The 26,072-nt window shown below is 37.4% G+C and overlaps 3 protein-coding genes across 3 annotated transcripts; 2 read left to right on the forward strand and 1 right to left on the reverse strand.

Moving 5' to 3' along the window:
- Positions 1-10,089: 10,089 nt before the first annotated feature.
- Positions 10,090-13,935, forward strand: LOC133706519 (phosphatidylinositol/phosphatidylcholine transfer protein SFH11-like). The gene is made up of 11 exons (XM_062132061.1): positions 10,090-10,662; positions 10,780-10,879; positions 11,110-11,376; positions 11,500-11,577; positions 11,863-11,964; positions 12,395-12,444; positions 12,536-12,644; positions 12,797-12,877; positions 13,402-13,443; positions 13,527-13,568; positions 13,658-13,935. The coding sequence occupies exons 1-11, from the start codon at positions 10,292-10,294 to the stop codon at positions 13,730-13,732; spliced, it is 1,317 nt and encodes a 438-aa protein (XP_061988045.1). The 5' UTR covers positions 10,090-10,291; the 3' UTR covers positions 13,733-13,935.
- Positions 13,936-16,416: 2,481 nt separating this feature from the next.
- Positions 16,417-20,639, forward strand: LOC133745593 (vesicle-associated protein 1-2-like). Its single transcript, XM_062173690.1, has 8 exons — positions 16,417-16,585; positions 16,688-16,758; positions 17,146-17,227; positions 17,322-17,437; positions 17,528-17,692; positions 17,783-17,833; positions 19,296-19,373; positions 20,153-20,639. The coding sequence occupies exons 1-8, from the start codon at positions 16,534-16,536 to the stop codon at positions 20,261-20,263; spliced, it is 726 nt and encodes a 241-aa protein (XP_062029674.1). The 5' UTR covers positions 16,417-16,533; the 3' UTR covers positions 20,264-20,639.
- Positions 20,640-20,940: 301 nt separating this feature from the next.
- Positions 20,941-21,840, reverse strand: LOC133744827 (SMR domain-containing protein At5g58720-like). The gene has a single exon (XM_062172865.1). The coding sequence runs from the start codon at positions 21,838-21,840 to the stop codon at positions 20,941-20,943; it is 900 nt and encodes a 299-aa protein (XP_062028849.1).
- Between the last annotated feature and the right edge of the window lie 4,232 nt (positions 21,841-26,072).

Genomic DNA, 26,072 nt, shown 5'->3' on the forward strand with positions numbered 1-26,072 from the left:
CTTGTTTTGTGCGCATATAGTGAACTGGCTTATATATACTTTGCATTAGCTTTAAGCAAGGAGAGCTAAATTTGCAATTAGGGATTTGATTTGGTTCAAGATTTGGGCAATAAAAAGAGGAAGCTTAGGTGGGGGAGGAGCTTGTCTGATTCGATTTGCTATGCTCACTTCTCAATGCAGTTGGGCATAGGCCATAGGACACCGAGTTAAGAGAGGTGGACGCACCATAAATATCGTAGTAATTAATATTGCTTGTTAATGTAGTTCGTTCACCATTGCTCAGATAATTTAGGGTACTCTGATATTTTCTGGCCTTGAGGCTCCGACTGTTTTGGCCATTGGCCGTGCCTGAGTTTGATATTTAAGGAGGATTGAAACTTCGTTTAAGCATGCAGATCAACAAGGTCATCCGATTGTTCAATTGAGCGATGTACATATCTAATTTATTAAAAAAAAAATGTGATATTACATATTTGGACCAATTTTAGAGGCGGATAAAATATTTTCAATGTTTTGCAATTTCGGACTTTGTTTTTGTATTTTTGAGAAAAGCCAATTAATTCTTATATCAGGAAACTTAAATACGTTTTCTTTAGTTAGTATATCAAGTGATGCTCTATGTTTTACAGCTCACGTTCTTTTTTTGTGGGGATCTCTCTTTCTAACATCTCTTTCAGGAAGTTAATTAAAGAAGAAAAAAACAAAAAACAAAAAAAACAAACGAACTCTCAAGTTTAGGTTGAGGCTTAGGATTTTTGTTTTAGTGCTTTTCAACTTATGTCGATTCTTTGAACAATGAGTGTCTATGGGATGTTTGTTGTATTTCTTTCCTTTTTGTGGCAAAACAAACCTCATTTTGGCTACTTGCTAGAATAAAAAATTTAAGTCCTAGTTAAATATTTTTGAGACTCCTTAAATGTGTATTCACTTCTGTTGTGTCATGTTGCTCTCAGTGGTGATAATATCTCCTACTTGGATATTTTTGGGAGAAAATTTTTCAAACAGTATCCGAACTTAGACCGACTCCTAACTTCAGTACCCAACTATGCAAAACTATCACTTTGGTATCCCAAATTTGAAGCCCGACCTAACAATGGTACACGCCGTCCATAACGGCGTTAACTAGCTAACCACGTGGCATATTTTGAGGGGTAATTCGGTCCAACTTTTTTTTTTAAATTTAATTAAAAAAAAAATTTGAGACCAATTTTTTGGTCTCACCAATAACACATGTCCCTACGCGAGCTCTGGCCAAGATGACCAAGAGCGAAGAAGCCATCACTGCCGACCTCCAAGGCCTCTCCAACAAGGAGATCGGGAGACCAAAAACAAAAAGAAAGAGAGAGAGAGAGAGAGAGAGAGAGAGAGTGCTCTCTGACCCGAACACCAGCCGCGACCCGAGAAAGAAACCCGACTGGAGGGATGACGTCCGGCCACCCCACGAAGGCGCACAACCACCATTCCCTTCGTCTCTGTGTCGCCTACGTCCCTGTGCCTTTGAATCATTCATGCATTGAACGGAGAAGGAGCAACGACGACTGGAAGCTCCGAGACTTCTCCGGCGAGCTCTGCAATTCCCGGCGATTCCGACCACCATTTTGGCTACATGTGGTATGAAATCTCATCTCCTCATCAGGCCCAACAAGCCTGTGCAATTATTTTTTGAATTTGATCGGGTTTTAATGACTTGGTTTCTGGGTTTGGTCTCGGGCAGCCGTGTTCTTGGACACCGGCGACATTTCCGGCTATTCTCAACTCATTCCTGCCTAGTTTCTGGTTCAACTGCTTCTCTGGACGAGGTCTGACCTTGCGTGGGAATTAAACTCCGAAGATTTTTGGGTTGTGGTCATTAAGGCTTGAATACTAGTTCATCATGAACTTCCAATCACAAGCTGACAAAACCCAGATGAAGGAGACGAGGAGAAGAAGAAGGGATCTGCTAAAGAGGCAGCCATTTGGTCATTGATGTGTGTTTGTGTGATACGAAGCTTTACCAGAATAAAAAAGGACTCTCTCTCTCTCTGTCTCTCTTTCTCTCTCTTTCTCTGTGCAACAAGCTAGGGTTTACGAATTTCACAGAGAAATTAATAAAGCCATGAAGAATTTGGTTGTGTATTGTGTTTGTGAACTGCGATTCCATGGATGTTGGGATTTCTTGGGTTATGGTTTGAGTTAGTGGTGGTGGAGGAGGTGGAGGAAGTGGAGGAGTTGGTATCGGTGCTATGATTTGGGTGGAATTTTTGAATTTGGGTTTGACCGAGAGAGTGAGAGTGAATTTGGATTGAAATGACCCAATTACCCTTCAGGTATTGTCACGTGGCTGGGCTCTTAACACTGTTATGGACGGTGTGTACCGTTCTTGGGTCGGGCTTTAAATTTGGGGTACCAAAGTGATAGTTTTGCATAGTCGGGTACTGAAGTTAGGAGTCGGCTTAAATTCGGATACTGTTTGAAAAATTTTCTCTATTTTTGGTCATAATTGCATCTAAATATAGTCCAAGGGGGTTGCTAATTGATTCGTCATATATGCCCCATCAAAGTTAATGTACAATAATACATGATGTGTGCGTCCTGGTTTTGTTTGTGGTGATCGACGATGATGAAGATATAGCCTAATAATGTACAAGGCCGCCTTTAAGGGCTCTCTCAATTCATGGCGTGGAGCCTCAGCCAAGTAATGAATAAAGGGCATGGAGCAGCTAGCTAGCTAGCTAGGTCATCGAGGATCTGAATCTTTTCTACTCTGATTAGACCACTCATCCCCACAATGAATTGCGACCTACGTTATATGGCTTATTGTAGTTGGACGTAGTCTCTATCTCAACGAAGGCATGGAGTGCCCATGATGTGGATTGCACCCTCTGCAAAGTCTAGGCCATATACTTGGTTCGACCATTACTAAGGCAATCATAATGAATATGCATAATGACACCTTACCAGATCTATATATATACTGCTCGAGAAATGAATAATAGTACGTACAAGATTGAGCTAATAAGTCGTGTGAAACTGTGAATTAGTATTTTAATACTAAACTCACTAAGTAGTAGCTGTGTATCGTATACATGTATATGTTGTAGTGCAGACAATGTATTGTCGGGATTGTGTGATTTGATATAAATCAGGATGCAGAAATGATAAAGTCTACCGGCATCTGAAATGAGATACAACAACATAAAAAATATAAGTGGTTGAATTATTCCTAATAATTCTGAGACATTTTGAGATAAAATTTTGCACTCATTGACGTTAAGGTAATTAAGTGGGGACAATATCAATACTCTTTATGAGAGTAAACCATAATGTTTCCGAAACAACACGATATCAAACTTTCGAACCCTCCTAGTAGCCGGCCGGCTACCACCGGAAAATTAAGCCGGTGGTGTTGTACAGAAATTGACCTCATATACTGTTCCGATTCTAATACCTTTTTTTTTTTTTTGGGCAAGATAATACCTTTGACGTTTGGTTAAAGGGGTCTGCGCCTCCCAAAGCAAAGCCTGCCAGTGATGAAAACTCATCATTGGAAGCCAGCTGTGTAGCACACAACTGGATTCTCTTCCCAGATAAAGCCTCTGCCTTCTGCTCCTTTTGGCTGCATCTCAAAGGTAGGCCCCCACCTTACCTTCCCCTCCTGTGGTCCCCACCTCGATACCTCAATTTTGGAATCCACAATCATTACTCCTCTAAATCACAACTCCCGCCGGGCCAATCAACGAGAGCTGTAGCCTAATAAGAGTAGGCCCGGCCGCACCGGAATTTTTATTTTTTGGTATTTTATTTTAAAAAAAATTTCATTTCTGACGTGGACAAATGACAAAGAAAGCCGCCACGAGGCGCGAACCAACTCTATCTGAAGGCCTGAGCATGACGTCAGCGTACTCGGAGGTTTCCCGAAAGCGTGTCTGTGACACTGGATACAGCTAGCTCATGCTGTCGCCATTCTAGAGGGTTTTCCACGTTTGTACTCCTGTGGTCCCCACATAGTGAGATGGTGACACTTGTCAAGGGCTATTATTCCTTCGAGCTGGTTTGTTTATTTATTATTCCTTCGTGTCGGCCCAAGTTGTGTCCCGCCTTCAGCCCAACCCGGGGTACTCACATGCCATGGCCCAATTAAATTATTGAATTCCTTAATTATAATTAGGGTATGACGTATAAGATTACTCTTATCAATTTATTTATACTATTATTAAGGAAACCCACTTTGTTAGAAAAAGTGGACGTGAAAACGAGACCCCTTACCATATATTATTTTTAAATAATTTTTAATATTTGAAGGGTATTATAGTAAATAATAAAATATTGATTAACAATTAAAATAAAAAAATATGTTCCCTCTAACCCATTTTGTACGTGGATAACTTCCCACTACCCTATTATGTAGATAACTTCCCACTGCCCTCCATATTTCTCTAACTTCAATAATTATCAAGACATAAATATTACAAAAAGAAAATTTTAAACAAAAAATCTGTTTTACATATGCATAGCATTTGTGGGCAAAGACTAGTTATTAATTTAAGTCACTTAATTTTTTTTCCTTATAAAGCGACTAAAATATAAAAAATATCAATATTTATAAAAATACTCTTCTATATTTAATTTTTATTATTTACAAAAATGTCATTGTATCAAAACATCTATTGATGTCAACAGGTAGATGTTATAGAGAGAGGTGGTGCTACTATATGTCTATATGTAGACTTATTTATGGTCATATACAAGCAGCTAGCCAATTAGCAACGGGTACTATGCACAATAGCATCCAAGATCTTCACATTTTGAAATATTTTGGGGCCCATTGCAGGTTCGTGCACCAAAAGTGATAGAGGTTAATTGACATTCCTTATTGATTGGTTAGGTTAAGATTAATTTTGATGTAGTTTGGAAGTATGATGAGAGGGTTGAAGGTTATGGAGCTGTGTTTGGGGATCATATAGGACATTTTCTTGGAGCTTTTGCTTATAGTCTTGAAATCACTAGTTCCATTGAGACAAAAGTGATGGTTGTGATTAAGGCAATTGAGCTGGAGTGGGTTCGTGATTGGAAACACATATGGCTAGAAGTCGAATCTTCTCTTATTCTTGATTTTATTAAGTCTCATTTGATGGTACTCTTGCAACTTCGTGTTAGCTGGCTCAATTGCATGCTTGTACCAGAGTTTTCAAATGACTTTCTGTGTATCACTTCTTTTTTGTAAGGCTGGTTTCGGCTAGAAAACCGAGCATTTTTGCCTCAACTGAAACTGAGCCGAAATTCTTGACTTGCCTAAATCTCTTACTGTAGCTGGATCGAGCTTTCCTGTAACCGAAACTTTGGTTTTTCCAGATAAACGGTTGGTTTCGTTCGGTACTGGAAAATTCTGACTGCCGGAAGTTGGAGTCGATAATTGTGGAGCAAAAAGATCCGGCGAAGTTTAAATTGCAGATTTGCAGATAGAGATGGTTAAGCCTCAGATCTATAGATCATGAGGTTTATAAGCCTAATACGTATGAGAAAAATAGAGAAGATGAGGCTTGCAGAATGGAGGAGAAGGATTGAAGGAAAGAGGAAGAAGTGAGTAAGAAACGAAGAAAAAGGAGAAACAGTCAGAAACAGTAGAAGAATGAAGAATGAGAGAATTGTTTAATGTTGATCGTCGAAAAAGTCTATGGACAAAGTCAATGAAGACTTCTTTTTAAATTCTATTGCATAGAATAGATAAATTCAACTTTTGTATATAATATAAGAAGAAGAGCTTGTGGAGCTTGTGGCCTAGTGGTTTGAGGTCAGACTCCCTGATAGGAGCATTTTAATGTGGTATTTTAATAGTTAATTCCTCACATTTTGCTTAGTTAATTCCTTAACGAATCGATTTTTAATTCAATTTTTATTTTTAGGTACATTGGAGTAGATGATGATGAAATAAGTGTTAGGTCCATAAAATGATGGAGAAAAATGGAAATGCACTAAAAAGGTCAACTTTACACATTTTCCTACTCCGGCTAGGAGAAACCAAGCCAAGCAAGGAAGAAGGAGCGACCACCTGACCAAATGAACTTCAAATGAGCTGAAACCTTCCAGATCCATTCTAGACATCCTAAGAAACATTTCTTATGAAGAGTGCAAGAGCCAAAAAGAAGTGGAAGGCCTTCAAACAGTCAGCCCAATTTTCTGCAGAAGCAAAACTGGAAAACTGGACCTGTAAGGAGTCCAGCAGAAATTCCGGCCCAAACACATGGAGATAAATTCTGAAAATTTTACAGAATGATCTACACTCATGATGGATCATTTCATATGAAGAAGTCACGGGCAAAATCTGAAGTCTTGGTGGAGAATTAATTGAAGGAAAAATGAGTAGAAAGTGACTCAAACCTAACAAATTCCATTAGTGTTTAAATATTCAAACCTAACAAATTCCATTAGTGTTTAAATATTCAAACCTAATAAATTCCATTAATGTTTAAATGCTCAAACCTAACATATCATCATTTGTTTAAATCCAAATAGTTTTGCTTGGTAGCCTATAAATAGAGGCTACAACAAAGAAGAAAGGACATTCCTTCATCCATTCCATTTTCTTTGTCTCTCCATTTCCTTTCCATTTTCCTTTCCATCCTCTAGTTTCAAGTTTAGTCATCTCCACGAGTTCAAGCAAGGCCAAAGAAGAAGAAGAGAAGCCGTGAGCACTTCCATCCATAGCCATCCTTGAAGCTTGCTTTCGAGTTTCAAGAATCCACAACGTGAATCATCCATCTCATCTTCATCCACGGTGTAATCCTATTCTCCTTTGTAACATTTGCTTTGAATTTCGTTGGTTATGAACTAGTTGACATATATGTTTGAACAAAGTATTATTTCTGGAATTTTTATGATTAATTGAGAATTTTCAGATTCATATATTGTGATTCGAGAGTTGCTTATGTGGGTTTGTTTAATTAAATTTGCGTTATAGATAACTTTTGTATTTTAATCTTATGTGGTTGCAAACACTTAGGGTTTCGATATGAATGGTGCTAGGTTTAAGAACATGAAATCGACTTTTCGTTTTGTGTAAACTTGAATCAAAGTAGTAAAGGTTTTGTACAAAGATCGAATTTAATTAAAGAGAATTGCAATTAGGTGGACTTTTCCATACTAAGTTGTACACTTGAGTTGATAGCCTTTCTCTATGTGTAATGCGTTAAACATGACATGATTGACTAGCTTTCTAGGGTTTGATTGCATGTTTGATAGGATTAATCTAGGTGCTTTCGCTTAGGTTAATTAGCATTGAAAAGTAAAAAATGGGAATTCATTTGCTTTCGAATGTTTCACATGATCAACTCCTTTCTCATGACTTAGATGAACAATATTAGGGTTTGAATCAATTTTAATCATAAGTTTCGGTTTTGATCTTTGTTCCTTCATTCCATTCGTATTTTTATGTTTTTTTCATTTTAATTGTTTTTGTTAACTTAGTTTCATTTTCGAAAAAACCAAAAACAAAATCCCCCCTTTTCGTGTAAAATGTTTATATTTTGTGAATACATTTGTGAATATTATACTTTGTTTTAATTTTAATTGTTTAATTGTTTGACAATGACAGGTGTACCCTCAATCCCCGGAATAGAACGATCCCTATTTGCTTATACTACTAACGATGTTTTCAGGGTTAAATTATGCGCTTGCTTTGAGCGTATCACTCCCCACCAAAGAAGTGAGAGCTTCAAGTCTTGCCTCTTGCAAGATTTTAAATCATTTTGCATAATGGTTTAGTGGGATACACGTATATCGGTTACTAACTCGATAAGGCTCAGCCGAGCCAAAAGTAGGTAGGCCGAGATTTTTGGCCCAAAATGGTACAAGCCGGTTCGAAAAACGGTTGGTTAGGCCCAATCAGCCCAAAATGCTAGCCCTACTTTTTTGCAAAGGTAATAAGGTAGTCGACGTTTTAGTGAATTATGGTACGACTTCTCCTAATAACCAATTGGATATTCCTCAATTTCGGTTCGATAACTTGTTTATTTTTTGTTTGCTTTGTAGGGAGGTTTGGTTTGGTTCCCCTTCTAAGTTTCATAAGTTGCTATTTTTCTTCTTTTAATAAAGGACTAAATTCAGTTTAGTCCCTCAAACTTTAGGCCAAACATCAGTTTGGTCCCTCATCTTTTTGTTTAATCAAACTCATCCCTAATCTCTCAAATTGCATCAACCTTGTCCGAAATTTGAATCTGGCGCCAAATATGACGTCATCCGCTGAGCTGGAGTCGACAAGGAGGTCCCACATTTCTGATTTTGAATCCACAAGAAGGGCAAAATGGACATTTCATATTTAATCTAATTTCTAATTTTTTTCTCTTATTTTCTCTCTCTTCTCTCTCTCACTCACATCTGAAACCTCTCTCTCTCTCTCTCTCTCTCTCTCTCTCTCTCTCTCTCTCTCTCTCTCTCTCTCTTTCTCTCTCATATTCCCAGCCACCGCGAACACCAGCCAGCCACCATGAATCTCTGCTCACAAGCTCCCACTACCCACCACCTCAACCAAACTCCACACCCTCTCAAAACCGGAGCAACATGAGGCCTCGATCAAATCCACTGTCAAAACCTCTCTCTTCGCCTTCACCTCTGCCTCTTGATGGGCGTCGTCCTCGTCTTCTTCTCCAGTGACTGACTTGGACTCGTGAAGGCAGCCCAGAGGTACTTGACCCGGCAGATCGAGGGAGATCTTGAAGTCAAGCTTTCTTCTTATGCTAAACTCGGAGCTCGGTTCACACAGGAGTAGGTTCATTTCTGTCCTTTTTTTTATTTTTATTTTTTTATGTAATTTGTTGGTTGTTGATTGGAAGCTGTTGATTGCTTGGTTTTGTGTTATGGGTTTCTTCAATTTTGGGTTGTGGTGTATGCATTGCATTTTGGTTAGGTATTGGATTGGTGGGTTGTGATGATCGAAGAACTCCCCAAAATTGGACTTGAATATCTTAACCCCACTGACATGATCGAAGAAAATAAACGGGGATGGTGGTGGCGGCGGCGGCGGTGTCGTCGGAGATGAGGGGGTTGGAGAGAAACGTCGTCGTTTTGGGAGATGGGGGTTTGGTGGCGGTAGCTGAAGCGGTGGGATTAGGAGTGGGAGAGGCGGGTGTAGAGGAGAGAGACGAAGATGAGGAGGATGAGGAGGGCAGAGATCACAGTGCAAATGTACACGTCGTAATGCTGGCGGTGGGGCCGCCGGCGTCGGATGATTCTTAGCATTTTGGGGTGGGTTTTGGGTTGTGCGAATCGGGTTTCATCGGAAGTGGACAGAGTGAAGAGAGTGAGAGAGAGGAAGAGAGAGAAGAGAGAGAAAATAAGAGAAAAAAAAATTAGAAATTGGATTAAATATGAAATGTCCATTTTGCCCTTATTGTGGGTTCAAAATCAGAAATGTGGGACCTCCTTGTCGGCTCCAGCGGATAACGTTACATTTGGCTGCAGATTCAAATTTTGGACGAGGTTGATGTAATTTGAGAGATCAGGGATGAGTTTGATTAAAAAAAAAAATGAGGAACCAAACTGATGTTTGGCCTAAAGTTTGAGGGACTAAACTCAGTTTAGTCCTTTAATAAATTGCTGAGTTAGAGAGTTGCTGCTCCTCCATCTAGCTAGTCCTCTGCCAACAAAAAAAATTGATAGATAAGGTTATGGTATATTAACATTTCTCAAACTTGTTGTACTTCATGCTTACCACTTAAAGACACATGCTTACAACTTTGATAACTCGTGCGGTAAATACGAATTTTTTTTTCATTAAAGTAAATAAAGTCTTCATTAAAGTACAAATATAAATTATTATGTGAGTAATTAATTCTTAATAGTGGTAACATCTGTCTTGCTCAGTAGAATAGAATAACATACTGAAAGTCGATCTTAAACCACTTATGGAATAATGCTAGAGGCTGAAATGGAAGGCACGGAGGAAACACGTTCTCTCTGCGTGAAAACCAGTCTACTTCACAGTTTACTTGATGCTCAGACATTCCAAAATGCAAGGCAAAGCATGGAATTCGATACCCAGCCCAAAATCATTGTTTCACTTTTTTCCCTTTCATATATCTGTTCTTATTTACGTTTGGTCTCCACCTTCTTTGCCCTTGCTCTCTGTGTTTGCACAATTGTCTCACACAGTTCTAACAAATTCAACACTGTAATCTTTAGCTAAACAGTTTCTTGAATCTACCATGAAACAAAGACGGCCGGCCTTTGTACAAGAATAAGTTCAAGTCTGTTGTTCCCCTTAGAGTAGTTAAAACTGTTCAACTTTGATTCCATAAGGCCATATATTTGTTTACCTATGCTTACATCAAAACGAGAATCACTAGATAGGGATATAGTGATTTCGAGAGGCAGTGGAGATGGAGAGGATGATAAACCCTCATCAAGTTTAGGTAAACCTAAAAGTATTCATCCTCCCATTGAAAGCCATTGGCATTTCCCTGCGCCTCAAGATAGCAAAAAGCCTTCATCTTCAATGTCGAACTTGGGATTCAAAAAGTTCCGTGAGTCGTTCAAGAAACTTGGAGGGAGTAGTAGCAAGAGCATGAAAATGGTTCTTGCAGGAGTTCGTGATCCGAAAGATCAAAAGCTTGTTGACTCTTTTCGAGAACTGCTGTTCCTCGAGGGTCAGCTTCCTTCACAGCACCAGGATTATCATACACTCTTGCGGTTAGTCTGATAATTTGCAACTAGTTAAGATGAGGTGTTCTACATGCATAGTGATGTATGCTTTTCTTGTTGCACGTCAATTTCATATTACTAATTGCACTTGTTGGTTCCTGTTAGGTTTCTTCGAATGAGGGACTTTGATCTTGCTAAAGCAAAAGAGGCCTTCTTTACTTATCTCAAGTGGCGTGAGGATTATAGGGTTGACGCAATTCCAAAAGTAAAAATCGAACTAAATCTTCTACTTGAAATAGTGTATATGATCATATATTATCGATCATGAATATTGGTTTTACCGCATGTTCCAAGTACTAGAATCTAGTCCTTGTTTGGGAAAGTAAATGTGTCAAAATGACTACATATTTGCGGATGTTCTATTGCTTTTTTTTTCTCTAGGCTGAAGTTCTGTTGTTTAAATCCTTGAGAAAATTGTGGGATTAATTATTGCAGGAGTTCAAGTTTGAGGAATATGAGGCAGTTAAGAAGTGCTATCCTCATGGATTCCACGGGGTAGACCGATATGGTAGACCAATATACATCGAAAGGATTGGGATGGTAGACCTTAACAAGCTACTGCAAGTAACTACACTTGAAAGATTTACAAAGTATCATGTGTCAGAACAAGAGAAAACATTGAATGTGAGATACCCTACATGCTCCATTGCAGCTAAGAAGCACGTAGCATCTACAACAAGTATCTTAGATGTGCATGGAGTGGTAAGCATCCTTAGTTGTAATGCTATTAGTTCTTGCTGCCTAATAGAATTTATATTGTCATCAAATGTGTTATTGACTATCTGACAGTAGGTTCTTAATGTTGTGCATTTTGTGTTTCATTAGGGATTGGCAAATTTCTCGAAGCCTGCTCGATATCTCTTTATGGAAATTCAGAAGATTGATAGCAATTACTACCCAGAGGTACTTTGGAATATTTGATTGGTGAGTCAGGAAATTAGTTACCTAGAATTCCAAGAACGGGTGAATATAGTCGATGATGGATATGAGGTTGTAATAAGCTATCTTAATCAATTAATTTTACTCTGTATTAGCAGGCTGCATATTTTTAAGTCCCTTCAAATATATTTTGATTAGAAGTTCATTCTTGATTCAAAAAGAGAAAATACTTAATTACTAACAGGAGCAGAGAACGTGTAAATGTTCATATACATTGGTTGATGACTTCGAGGCAATCGATATTTTCAGACTCTAAATCGCCTGTTTATTGTGAATGCTGGAAATGGGTTTAAGATGCTGTGGAAAGCAGTGGCAGCTTTCCTTGATGCACGAACATTAGCAAAGATTCGAGTATGTTCTCTTCTCCATGAATTGTCCTATAATTAATCACTATCTTTTTAGGAAAAATTCTATAATATATATCCATATGTCTACACACATTTACAAATGTGACAATAAATTTGTATTGTCAGAGTGGTAACGTGAGTCCTATTTTGTGTAATCTTAATTTTATTAATGATAATTACATCACCTAAGACCTTGTTACAAGTTTTTGAACAAATTTGTTGTCAATGTTGTAATTTTAGTTTAATTTACATATGATAGTGTAAATGAATATGATAACTTTGTTCTCAATGTTGTAATTTTGATTTATAAAAATTGTAATTTTTGTTCAAATCGATGTAAAATAAGTGTACAATTAACATCACAATATCATAATTTGTCTCTCTTTTTAGATTGCGGAATGATTGTCTTTCAATCTATGAGATTACTATTGCAGGTGCTGGGATACAATTATCAGAGTGACTTGCTTGAAGTAATTGATCAAAGGTAGATATAGCGAAGTGCAAACTTGCAAGCACAACTGGTAATTGGTCATCTTTATAACTCTTACTAAATGTTAAAGTTCGATTTTCTGCAGTAATTTGCCGACATTTCTGGGTGGAAGCTGCACTTGTTCTGAATATGGGGGCTGCCTTTTAAGTGACAGAGGACCCTGGAACAATCCGGAGATTACAGATGTGCTTCAGGTTATCAACCTTTCGTGTTCTGAAAAATTTTCCACTTCAGTGTTTGAACTTCTAATGCAACTTTTGTTGCATCAGAGTTTAGACTTATAAGGTACCATGTTTTATGTTTACTTAATATGGCAGGGCATAAATGCTTCATCTATATCTTTCAGGCAATCTCTGCAGGCAATGAGGTAAACGGTAATGAAGAATACAGTAATGAGGCTTCAGAAGAGCCGCCGATGCAAAATAGGGTAAGCACCTCTTATAATTAACCAATCCGTAGATTCCATACTTCTGTGGAATGTTTTAAGACTGACACAATTGAATGTAATTTGCTACCCATCCGTTAAGGATGGGGTTCCCGCTAACCTGAGGGCGGGCTTGCATGCGTTAGCACTACTCATTGAAGTGAACTACAAATGACAGTTACTTATTTGATGTGCGACTCTTCCATATGATCACACGATGCGTAATACTCCATAAAAATCACAAGCAATTTTGTCAGCTTTAAGGTTACAATTCGTTTTTACCGAATTATTAAAGTTTAGCAGAACATCAAATTGTTATTCATTTAGAGAATCTTGTTGCTTGATAGGTTGCTTGATATACTCATTTTAATTGCAGAAACATGAACATTCTCTAGTTTATTTAACTCGAAAGTTTTCTGATGATGATGAGATACTCTTATAATGCGCTCATGATCAGTACTTACTACTTATGGATTTTCTCTTTCGTTGAAGAAATAACTCATTGTGTTTTATGCATTTTGTGTCAGAAAATCCAAGTTTTAGAAGCAGCACTTCAAGACGCCAAGAAAGTAAGCTTGACAAGTACTTAGTAAAGTTGCTATACATTTCAACTTATTCTGCAAACCCATATTAACTAGATTTAGTGTTGCAGAAAATTGAAGCATTAGAAGTTGCACTTGAGGACACCAAGAATGTGAGTTGTGAAACATATTTCTTCTATAAATTGGTATTATTTACTAACCTGATTCATAGTGACACTTCCTCTGTTTTTTCTCCTACCAGGTCTTGAAAGAACTTGTGCAGCATGTAGAAGAGTTGAGATCAACTTCTTGGGAAGTACATTGCGCTTCAAATTAGCAAAATAACTGTGTACATTTTCTACGCATAAACTAAAAACTTCCATTTTAGTTAATGGCCTGTATATCAATGGCCTTGTTCTGTTCAAAGTGCCTGGACTAATGTTCATGTAACCTAGAGTCGTGCATAATAATTACTTCACCAAAGTGAACAAACACGATCATCACATTTGATTATGTTGAAATAGTAGCAATTGCTACAAGACACAATAATTTTATGTATCTTTTAGATATATCCGTTGACACCAAATAATTCACTCATTATATCTAATAATGATATCTTATCCACTAATCCACCATACTTTACCCTGTACAAGAAATCGCGAATGGTCTCAAATGATATGGGGGAAATGTAGTGAGAGATGGATGAAAAAAGAATTCATTTGGCCCCCTGGTATATTAAGGACATGAAATGATTGCTCATTGCTGTAATGCTAAAGATCTCCCTGACCAATTGGAGTTAGTGTCAAATCCCGACATAGGACAAACCTTTTAGAAAAGAAACCTATTGCCATTGGGACTGTTATGAATCAATTTTGTGTCATTTTCACTTGTGTTATTACTTAACCATATAAGTTGGGGAACGTCGGCAACAAGATGTGGCTTGTAGCTGTCCTAATGACGAGTCATTGTTGTACAAAACTACAAACGATTGGATCTTTTGGGGGAATTCATCAAGTGCCATATATTAAAAGTTACTTATGCACTTCTATACATATATTTTTTTAATATTGAAGATGAATTCTCCTTTATAGTTTGTACTTTGGAGAGATTCTTTTAATTATTTAACTATTAATAATAACGTGTTGTGGTGAACGTAGTATTTATCTCAAGAATAAATAAAACTATTTATCGTTGGTAGTCATCCAAAGGTCACCTACCCCTTCAATAAGCAGCAAGAAGTAGACAGTTTCATGCTCTTGAGGTTTTGGAGGAGAAGGAATTATAAAACAAAATTTCTTAAGGGCCCTTTGGTGCCGGCACAAAGTTGATACTTTTTATAAGCAACATTTTTAGTTGGTGATATTTTGTTCCCTTCGATTTTTTGACAATTACTCGGAAACGCTTACACGTAGGGGTCATCATGGGCCGGGCTAGGGCCGGCCCTACCCTAAATTTTAAAGCTTAGGGTCGGGCCGGGGGGTCTAGTCAAAGTCAAAAAAATTTAGGGCCTGGTAGGGTCGGGTCGGGGCTTAAATATGCTAACCCTTACCCGCCCGAAAGGCCCGAGCCACTAGGGCCGGGTCGGGCCGGCCTTCCGAATAGGGCCAAGTAGGGCCGAAATGGACCTTAATTTGTTTAACAAAAAGAAATATATTATTTTTATTTTTTATCTCAAAATGTGACTCAATGGTTATATAATACAAGACTCATTGTTTTTTGTTGATCATATTTAATATATATATATATATATATATATATACAGTCCGGCTACACTCATGGGCGGGCTTAAAGAGCCAGGCCGTAGGGTATGGCCGGGCTTCATTTGCATGACCCTTACCCTACCGTATTTGAGAAAGGGTAGGGCCGGCCCGCCCTAATGCAAGGGCCGGGCGGGCTTAGGGCCGAATGGCTAAATGATGAGGCCTACTTACACGAATGTAAGTGCCACTATTTAGCGGATATTGATACATTATTGCACAAAATAGAACTCTAAGACATATCACCTACTTTTTATTATTATTATTATTATTATGAAGGCATAGCCAATATATTGATCTCAAGCCAGAAGAGCCATTACATATCATTCCGCTGCTATTAATAGACAAACAAGAAGTTGTGGTGGTACCACGTTAATACATAGGGATAGACCACTCATTAAATAACCAGTGCCCATTAGACATATCACCTACTTATCTTGGTTTCTAACATTTAATTCAATTGACACTATACAATTTCGATGATTACAATGTATAGGATGGTGGGGTGGTTGCTAAACCTTAATATACATAGAAAATAGAGATAATTTCCTTTCTTTTTAATCGACTTTTTAGTTTAAAGCTCGGGAGAACCAAGATATTCAAATTGGACTCCCCTTGATCGTGTCTCTGGAAAGATAGTGATATCATATTTAAGATTTTATTACATGTGCACAAAGAGACAACAATGTCACAATTAACCTCAATAACCTCCGCAAAAAAAATAAAATAAATAAATAAATAAATCAAAGAAATCAAGGTGCACATATGGGACAATGATTTGAAAAATGCCAAATGAAGGATCACAAGTTTAAAAAAAAAGTCAAAATTGAGGGACTGAACACTTCAAAACAAGAAATTATATATATATATATATATATGCTTTACCAAATGGGTCCATATGGCATTAGCACAATCTTCCTCTCATTAGCCACTTTTCCCCCTACCAAATCAAGCTCACCAACCACAAAATAAAGCATTTTACTTAGCTAAAAAGACAAGTCTTTATGAACAAAATTAATTTTTTTCCCAATAATAAATTATAATTATTTTAAAAAAAAAATGGAAAAACTATCAAAATAAGGGATCGAGAGAAAAGAGGTTGTTCAATTTTCATAATTAGCAATGAGAAATAAATTACTCATAATTCCCAAAAGTCCAAGAAAAGAAGAAGAAGAAGAAGTAAAAATAAAATAATTATAATTTCCTGAAAAAGAAAAAGAAAAAAAAAAAACCACTTTTTCCCACTCATAAAATCACAATCATTATTAATGTTTGAGCTCCGCTCTTCCTTGTTCCCCCAACGCCTAAATCTGGTTGTTCTCTCCGCCAATCTATCTCTGTTCCAAATCGGAAACCGAAATTCCGATCAGCGAAAACTCCAATGAGCACCGGCGAGCTTCTCAGCATCGAGCCTCTCGAGCTCAAGTTCCCCTGTCAGTCAATTTTGAATTTCACCGAAACGCTTTCGTTTCGATCCGTTTCGATTTTTGTTGCATGCCGCGTTTCGTTTTTTGATTTTTTGTTTTTCTCTGCAGTCGAATTGAAGAAGCAGATCTCTTGCTCGCTTCAGCTCTCGAATAAGACCGATAGCTATGTCGCTTTCAAGGTATTCCATTGACTCTTTGGTTTTCGTTTTCTGTTTTTTACCTGCATCTTCATTTTTGTGCATATTGTTAGGTAATGTTGTGAATTACGGAGAATGTGAATAGGTTTTTGAATTACTGCATGGATTTGATTAAGCATGAATTGTTTGTTAATTTCGTAATTGATCTCCACATGTGGCTTTTTTAGGGAGCTTTATTTTTTTACGTGTGTTGTAATTGACGAAAAAGAAAATTAAATCTGGAGTTTCTGTAAGATTTGAATTTTTCGATTATGTTGTGTATTTCCGAATTGAGGCTTGTGTTTTTTTTTTCGAATTGTCATATTGGTGGTAGAAATGAAGATTATAGGATGCTTTGGATGTTTGATATTGATTTTGGTTGTGTTTCAGGTCAAAACTACGAATCCGAAGAAGTATTGTGTTCGTCCGAACACGGGAATTGTTTTGCCGCGATCCACCTGTGATGTTATAGGTGAATAGTAATCATTTTTGTTGTGTGGTTTATGTAGAATGTGTTTTTGTAAATGATGAAGATTAATGGTTTTTGATTGTTTGTTGTGATTCAGTTACAATGCAGGCGCAAAAAGAGGCTCCTCTAGACATGCAATGCAAGGATAAGTTTCTCCTGCAGAGTGTAAAAACCAATGACGGTGCAACTCCGAAGGATATTACTCCAGAAGTGGTAGTTACATTACACAATGTTCTGAATTCTGATGTGTGTGGGTACTTTATGTTGAATGCTATTCATTTGTGGGATTGCGGTTGTGTGTAGTTCAATAAAGACGCAGGACATGTGGTTGAGGAGTGCAAATTGAGAGTGGTATATGTTTCTCCACCTCAGCCCCCTTCTCCGGTCCCAGAAGGGTCAGAGGAAGGGTCTTCACCAAGAGCTTCTGTTACAGAGAATGGAAATCTTAATGGTTCCGAGTTTTCCAATGTGAGTACTTTAGATTATAAGACTATAATGAATATTTTCCATAGTCAGAAGAGAGATATTGATTGCCTTGCCGTTTATTGGTGATTTCAGGCTGCAAAAGGACTTTCAGAGCAGATTGAAGTTCCGAAGAGATCTGCAGAGGTAAATGCCTACACATGCAGAAACAAAAGCCCTAGTTTATTTGTTTACTATTGTGTCACATATAACTCATCCAGTTTCTATGCATTTTTTTAGGTCAGATATCTGTTACTTTGAACTATAGAAGAAAGGGTGTAGTTATTGAATTTTTTAGAAATGGAAGCCCATATGGATGATAAGAACCTAACTCTCTCCCAAACCTCATCGATCCCTACTCCTTTGAACTAGTTAGTGTAACGATAACCTTCATGTGGACCTCACTTAGTATGTTATAAAACTATATAATAATTAGGCTGGTGCTCTGTGATGCTAACAAAACCCATCTGGCCTTAGTGTGTTGCACATACACACATGGAGTCCTCATGAGCAATAGATGATTGTGGACTTTTGTTTGTCCCCTTGCTTTGTCTTCCTGGGTTACATCGTACTCAGGTGTTATCCTTTTGATACATCAATGCTCGAACTAGTACACGGTCAAATGTCATCAGGCATTTTATGTATAGATTTGAGTTTTGTTGTCTTGTATAACATGGATGTTGTACCAAGTTGTTTTTTCAGAAACTTAGTATGGCATAACAATCTCCTAAATTATTTTTTTATGTATTTATGGCTAATTGGCTATATAGGTATATGTTAGTTTCTTAATCAGACATGGCTCATACATATAGATATAAATGCTAATATGCTATACTAAACAATTTTTTTTTTAATTTTTTTAATTTTTTTTAAAATTTTAAATTTTAATTTTTTTTATTTCTGCTAGGATTGTGCGATTGAGATCCTTTGGAATATTGCTTAATTATTCATGGTTCAATAGTTATTTACGCAAATGTACTTAACATTATTACAAGAACCATGCTTCACAGACTTGCTGGATTAGGATATTCCATCATTAGAGAAATGACTTTGAATGCAGTTGTTTCTCCTGGTTCTGTCACCAATTAGAGTTTAGCCTTACCTGAATTTGGGAGTTGCCTGAACTGATGAATGTTTTTGCACCTTTTGGTTTTACATCATTGTTTCTTGGATGACTGGTTTTAGTACTGGCCTTCAAAATTATCATCTACATACTAGGTGTCTCTAGAGAACTATTTTATGCTTTTAATGGGAGTTGAAATTGTATCACATCTTGTGAATGGCTTTCAGTTGCAAGATTGTGCTTTCCTTGTATTATCTCTAGTCTCTTGAGTCCATTTTTAATTGCAAGGTATCTTATTGTTTGTTCATAGTTTTCTTGCCCTGTTTTGCCTTTTATCTCTATTTCCTACCAGTATGGCAATGCATAATCTGCACAGGTTAACCATGTAACCTGAAATTACTTCTGTTGTTCAAATGTTGCTTGTGCCATAAGTATTTTTTATTTTTTAGGTCAATATGCCATAACTAGTAGTTCTATACAACTTATATCCTTGAAGTTGTAGTGTTTGCAGGTCTAGTTTTTATATCATTTAACTTATAATTGCAGGAAAATGCACTTATTAAGAAATTGTCAGAGGAAAAGTCAAATGCGCTTCAAACAAATAAGAGGCTTCGTCAGGAGCTGGTGAGGGTTTAATATGCATCTTGTATAGCATTGTGTTTATTCTCCTGTTTGCCCTGTAATGTTTGGAAGCAGTATATTTATCACCCGAACTTGAACGAGGTTGTACCTTGATTTTTACCATATTTTCTTGATCAAGTATATGTGTGTGTCTAACTTTGTACTCGAGTGTAGGTAATTTTTCACTCTTCAGCCCAGAATTCTTGAATGCATAAGCTCTATTGTTGTATTTCCAGTTAAAATTGGTCTTTACCACAGTTAGAGGTTGTACCTTGATTTTAACCATATTTTCTTGATCAAGTATTTGTGTGTCTAACTTTGTACTCATTTATGTAGGTAATTTTTCACTATTTGCATGCCCAGAATTCTTGAATGCATAAGCTGTATTGTTGTATTTCCAATTAAAATTGGTCTTAGTTATACCAACAGAAATACTAATCAGCTCTAAGAATCAGCGTGTTGTCTTTACTTCTTTTGCCTTTTGAAATATGCAGTATCGAGGAATACATCCACTGTGGAGTGTGGATGTTTAGTGTGTTGAAATGACTTTTGATCTCTGTTTTTATTTGTATTGAAAAGTCACCACGGGTAGAAAAACGAATCATCTCACCAATTTTGTTTCATTAAAAATGTCACTCCTTTTTGGCTATTCTCCTGCTAACATAATCATTATCTCATTTTATAAACGATTGAAAGGATGGATTCCACACTTCCACTTTTCTTCAATTTATGTCTTGCTTGTCAAATATTGTTGCTCTATTTCTTAACAAGTTCTTTTGCAGGAACTCTTAAGAAATCAAGGGGGCAAAAGCCATGGTGGTGTTTCAATCATTGTCGTCATTATTATTGGCCTCATTGGCTTACTTTTGGGTTATCTCATGAAGAAGTCGTAAGCAGTTTGTTGCAGATCTTTTGCCAAAACCATTTCCTTCTCAGTCATTGAAGAATGATGGTGGAAGGACACAAACGAACGAAGGAGAGGTGCTTCATCTTTTAGTTAGCTTTGCCAAAGTTTCTAATCTTGTTTAGGTGGGGTCATGAGTCTGTAGGTGCTGGAATACTAGATTAGCTGTGTCAGACTCGTTTGGTAAAACTCAACATTCTTTTTGTAACTTAAAAGGATGATTTTTACTTTTTTATTTTGTGGTTTTAACTTGAGGGACCTTGCTCCACTATGTCTTGACTGTTAATAATTTTATACATCTCAATATGATGTAAAACGCGTATTCAGTTATTTCATTACTAAATTTTTCTGTTCGTTTGTAGCTATCCTTATGGATGTAAGTGACCCATTTGTTTAACTTTTTTTGTGTCAAGTTGTTCTGGGCTTGTAAATTATGTTTTGCATGTTGTGATGGTCTGTGTCATGTCATTAGAAACAAAATAAAATTGCGCTTTCTGAAGTAATGAGAATATGAGATATAAACCAAGATCTTTCCAGTTCCAGACCTAAGACGTGGCCTTAAAAGTTACAGAAAAGATGACACTAAATAGGTAACACTGACCAAAAAATGAAAAACTAAATAGCAGACTCAACGACAACAATTAACGACAGGCTGCAGATACTTCCCTATCCATGAACCTGAAGTTGTCTCTGTGAAGCTAGCTTGATTAATACCGCTCCCGGATTCTCTTCGCTCCATTTAATACCTTCGTTCTGGATGAGTCTGATGACAGATTGTTTCAGAATAGACTTTCCTGCACCACAGCCGGTGATAACCCTGAGGTGCCGAAGCGACTGCACATTGGTTCCTTTCAGAAGGTGGATTTTCAAAAGCTTCATTGCTTGTTTGATATGCTGGCCATGCAAATCAATAGTTATCACACCATTGTTTATCCACTTATCCTTGTTTCTAGCTTTGAAGATCTCTTGGCTTGCCTTCTCATCCGCCTCTCGTGCCAATTTCGCCTTTACCTTCGCCTGCTCAGAGAGGTAACCTGCGTATGCCCGCGATCCGTTTGAATACGCAGTTGCAGCTTTCTGATATTGGGACGTTACTGAATCCCAGTGCTGCTTTGCAGTCCCTCTATATGCATCATATTCAGCTCCTATGGCAACATCAAGCTCAGGTCCCGATGACTCTTGCAATTTCTTCACACTATTCTTCCAAGAATTCATGGTTCTTGGTTCTTCATTTTCAGGACTCCTCTTAGATTTTTTGAACAAAGATTCCAACACCACCTGAGAGAGGTTATCTGAGCTCGTACTCCGGTGAGCTTTGGAAGTAGTACCAGCAAGAACCTCTTTATAACTCTGGTGAGTATCTCCCACACAGTACCATGTCTCACTTGAGGAAGAAGATAACTCAAGTAGGGCATCCAAGGCCTTTTCAACTTCATACCCACAGTGAGAAAGGACATCCCTAACAACACCCAAGTTTAACTCCGACTCGTCTCCGAGCATAGACCAAAGAAACTGTTCGGCCTCCTCCTCTTCTCTAGTAGCAGCAACTTCAAACCTGGACGTCATCTTCCACGTTCTAGAAAGATCTCACGTACTTTTCCGTAAATTAGAAAAACTGTTCCAGCGGCCGGAGTAATACCCCAGAAACCCTTTTCTGTTTACTCCTAAATCACAGCTTCTCGATCGGTTACCAATTCTGAAGGTAGCCAACTCGACCCAAATTCTACTTATATAAGTAGGTTGTTGGTATAAGGAATCGGCAAGGTTTCTCTTTTTGGTGCGAGTTTCTAATCCTACTTGGGTACGGATTTCAAATCCTAGTTGCAGTAGTAAACCAATATCAAAAGATTATTAGTGGACATAAATGCCCCCTTAAAAGATTAAAAATCTTTGAAAGTCCAGGTTAATAAAAACAATAGCCGAAACTCCCACTTTCTTGTCCCACTATCAAAACATCAAGCGTTTGGAGGTTTTTGTAATAAAGGGATAACTGTAAAATTCTATAACTTTGTTAAATCAAATCAAAATTATCAACTACAACCCATGTCTCGGAAATTTTTAAGTGGAAAGCGCAAGAGATAATAGTAACTCTTGTATATAAGTTCTAATGTTTGGTACTATTATTTACTTTTGTGTGCTATCACTAGACGAGTAGGTGCAGTTATTTCGGTAGTGGTCTTACATGCTACTCTTACTGGGTGACTCATTATTTGTAACCTTCGCCATCAATGAAATTTTTCTGACGTTTTTACTTTAGGAAAAAAAAAAAAGAAAAAAAAATATATGTCCCCAACAAGTCTTGTTAACGTTGGATAAGAACTTCTAATCCCACTTGATGACACATAGCTAGATCAAGCACGTTGTATATATTCAATTTATCTCTAATCTGTATAATTTGAGTTTCAATCGCAGAACTAGAGATGATTCAGACCCTACTCCATCACTTCAAGAACTTTGTATACAAAATAGGCATCAGAAAACCAATCGTCACCAGTAATTACATTGATGGATCAATTGAGTAGATAAATGTTGTATCTTGCAACCGATACATGGACTTCTTTCAAAACATTAATTACATGATTCTCACTGCACACTTTATTGATGATAATTGGGTGTTGCATAAGAGAATTCTTAATTTTTGTGTGATCCCAAATCATAGGGGGAGAGCTATAGCTAATCTTTTGGAGGATTGTTTGTTGGAATGAGGTATAGAGAAGATTCTCACAGTTACCGTTGATAATGCTTCGTCAAATAATGTTGCATTGAGGGAGTTGAAAAAGAGGATAGGTGATTGGGGGGTCCCTAATGCACTTTTGCATGAAGGGAAGAATTTGCATCTGAGATGTGTAGCCCATATTTTAAACTTGATTTGAATGATGGGTTGGATGTAATGAGGATGACCATTGAGGCCATTCGGAAAGCAGTGAGGTATGTTAGATTCTCCTCACAAAGACTTGATTTTTTCAAAGAGTGTGTTGAAAGGGTGAAACTAGAATGCAAAGGGCTTGTGATTTTGGATGTCCTTACTAGGTGGAATTCCACATTCTTGATGTTGGAACGGGCTTTGAAACTCCAAAAAGCCTTTGATAGAATGACAGAAGATGATGCCGGTAATTTTTGGGAATGACTCCAAGGTGACACGAATGAAAAGCTAAAAGAAGGGCCACCGGCAAGTGTTGATTGAGAGTATGGGGAGCAATTTGCCGATTTCTTGAGACCATTTTATGAAGTCACTTTAAAGATGTGTTGTTCTACTTCTCCTACTATTCATAACACCTTTGGTGATTTACTTCATATTTATGGTGTCTTGCAAGAACAATCTAACCCGTGCTTGTTGGAGATTGCATCACCCATGCAAGACAAGTTTAACAAGTATTAGGGTAACTTTGAAAAGTTAAATCCCTATTTGTTCATTGGTATTGTTCTTGATCCACGTCATAAGTTGGAAAAAGTTGTTGATTATTTTGAGATACTTGATGGGGAGATGGATGAAAAGGTGGAAGCTAACACAAAGAGAGTGAAAGATCTCTTGTATGACATTCACAAGGTGTATGAAGAAGAGGGAAGAGAAAATGGTGTTAGTGAGGTTAGTGGTACTCAAGCATCAAGTGAGGGGGTGTCTTCTTCAACTAAAGGTTGTACGGAGTTAGAAAGGAGGTTGAAAGAGAAGGAGCAAAGGAGAAGAGCAAAGAAAGCCGAGATCATCAACAATGATGTGAATAGATATCTTGGAGATCCTATTGAAGGTGATGGTGAAGACTTTGACTTGTTGAATTGGTGGAGGGTGAATGGAGTTTGTAAATATCCCACATTGGTCTGCGTTGTGAAGGAGATTAATTCTAGCTATTCCGGTGTCAACCATAGCTTGGGAATCTTCCTTTAGCACAAGTGGAACGATTATTGATCAATATCATAGCTCCCTAACTCCTAGAATGGTGGAGGCCTTGATATGTAGCCAAAATTGGCTTAGGAGTGAAAATGTGTAATACATCATGTGCCTACCATTGAGGAGATGGAGTTGTGTGAAGAAGCGGAAAGAGGTAATTGTTTCTATTTTCTTATTTAATGTTCTTTGGGTTAATAAAGTTGTAATTTTTATGTTATATATGAGTGTATGTATTTCTTTTCTAATGTTTTTGTTTTTTATTGTTCTCTTATGCCAATGTAGAATTACTTATGATGCCATGTTGAGCTGCAGTGGGGAGTAGTTGGAGTGGTACATTACCTCCAAAGGCGAAGACTTCATCTTTCCGAGCTTGAGTTCATACCCTCCTTCATATGTTGAGGTTTGTTGATTCTCTTTGTGATGTTTAATCTTTTAGTGAACTTAAACATTTTTCATTTGTGAGGTTAGTGTTGATGACTTAATAGACTTTATAAACTTTGGACTCTATATTTTTTTACCATTTCATACGTTGATGGACTATAAATTTTTGGACTAAATTCTTTATTTTGAAGCTTTGAAGTTTGAATTATGAACTATGGAGTATAGATTATTGTCTATTGAAGTATAAAGCATGCATTAGTGAACTTGTAAACTCATTGTTATGGATTATTATTATTATAGGTTTGAAGAAACAAAAAAATTTCGAGTTAAAATACCAAAGAGATAGAAGTAGAAGTGGTAAAAATCTGTTTTACTTCAAAAAAATAAAAAATAAAACCGAACTCGATCGAACCGAACCGGTCTGTTCGGTTTTTGGTTTCAACTTCCCAAAAACACAAAACTGAACCAAACCAAACCGAAGTCCAAGTTCGGTTCAGTTCTCAATTTCGGCCCAAAACCGAACCGAATCAAACCGAAGCCATCCCTACCAGCAACCAAACTCCTCTAAGGCGCTGGCAAGAACCACGTACCACAAGAAATCATTGAGAAGATTGTTCAACATCTCGACGCAAGTACTGATCGGATACCCTTAAGATTTGTCTCTAGGTCTTAGAGGTCAGTTGCTACTTAAAGAGGCGCTCCACAGCTCCCCTGGTTAGTACACCCTCATGCCCCTAATTCCAAGTTTTCCAGCCACTCCAATGGAAAAGTTCATTAGTTAAGGCTACTTAAGAAAATTCAAGGAGGGTGGTGCTTTGGGTCATCAAAAGGTTGGCTCATCATGGTCAAGGAAGAAGGACTAGACTCAAAAATATTTTTCCTAAATCCAATTTCAGGAGACATAAACAAGCTTCCATATTTTAAAGGGTTTGTTGAACTAACAGGACCTGATCATGAAGCAGGTCTTTTCTTTGATCACATTATATTATCTAGCTCTGATATTTCAAATTGTATGGTCATTGCAGTTATCAATTGTGAATTGGGTTTGTGCAGACCCGGAGACAAAAGCTGGAGTGTCTCCGATATCTTGGATGAAAATGAGTATTTTAGCAACGTATTGTTTTCTTGTGGAATGTTATATCCCTTGGTCAATAATGATGACATGGATGGAGTTATAGTAGCTCAGACTTTAGTGTTTGAAGATCATGAAGTGGAATTGAAGTTGGTCTATGACAAGAAAGAAAAAATATGTATGGATCTCGATGACAAAGAACTTTTTATATGTCCTTTGTACAAGACATATTTTTTAGAATCAGCCACAATGAAATTTTGTTGGTCCATCGAGCTTTAGTGTATGGGATTAAGTCAATGATGATATGGAAGACAATGAGGGTGAAGATGAAGGCGACAACAACAATGAAGAAGAAGAAGAAGAGGAGGAGGAGGAGGAGGAGGAGGGTGGTATGGCAAACAATGAATTTTGGATAATAACATGGACATTGATGATGATGATGAGTATGGTAACGATGAT

The sequence above is a fragment of the Rosa rugosa genome, chromosome 4, assembly GCF_958449725.1.
Source record: "Rosa rugosa chromosome 4, drRosRugo1.1, whole genome shotgun sequence".
NCBI lineage: Eukaryota > Viridiplantae > Streptophyta > Magnoliopsida > Rosales > Rosaceae > Rosa > Rosa rugosa.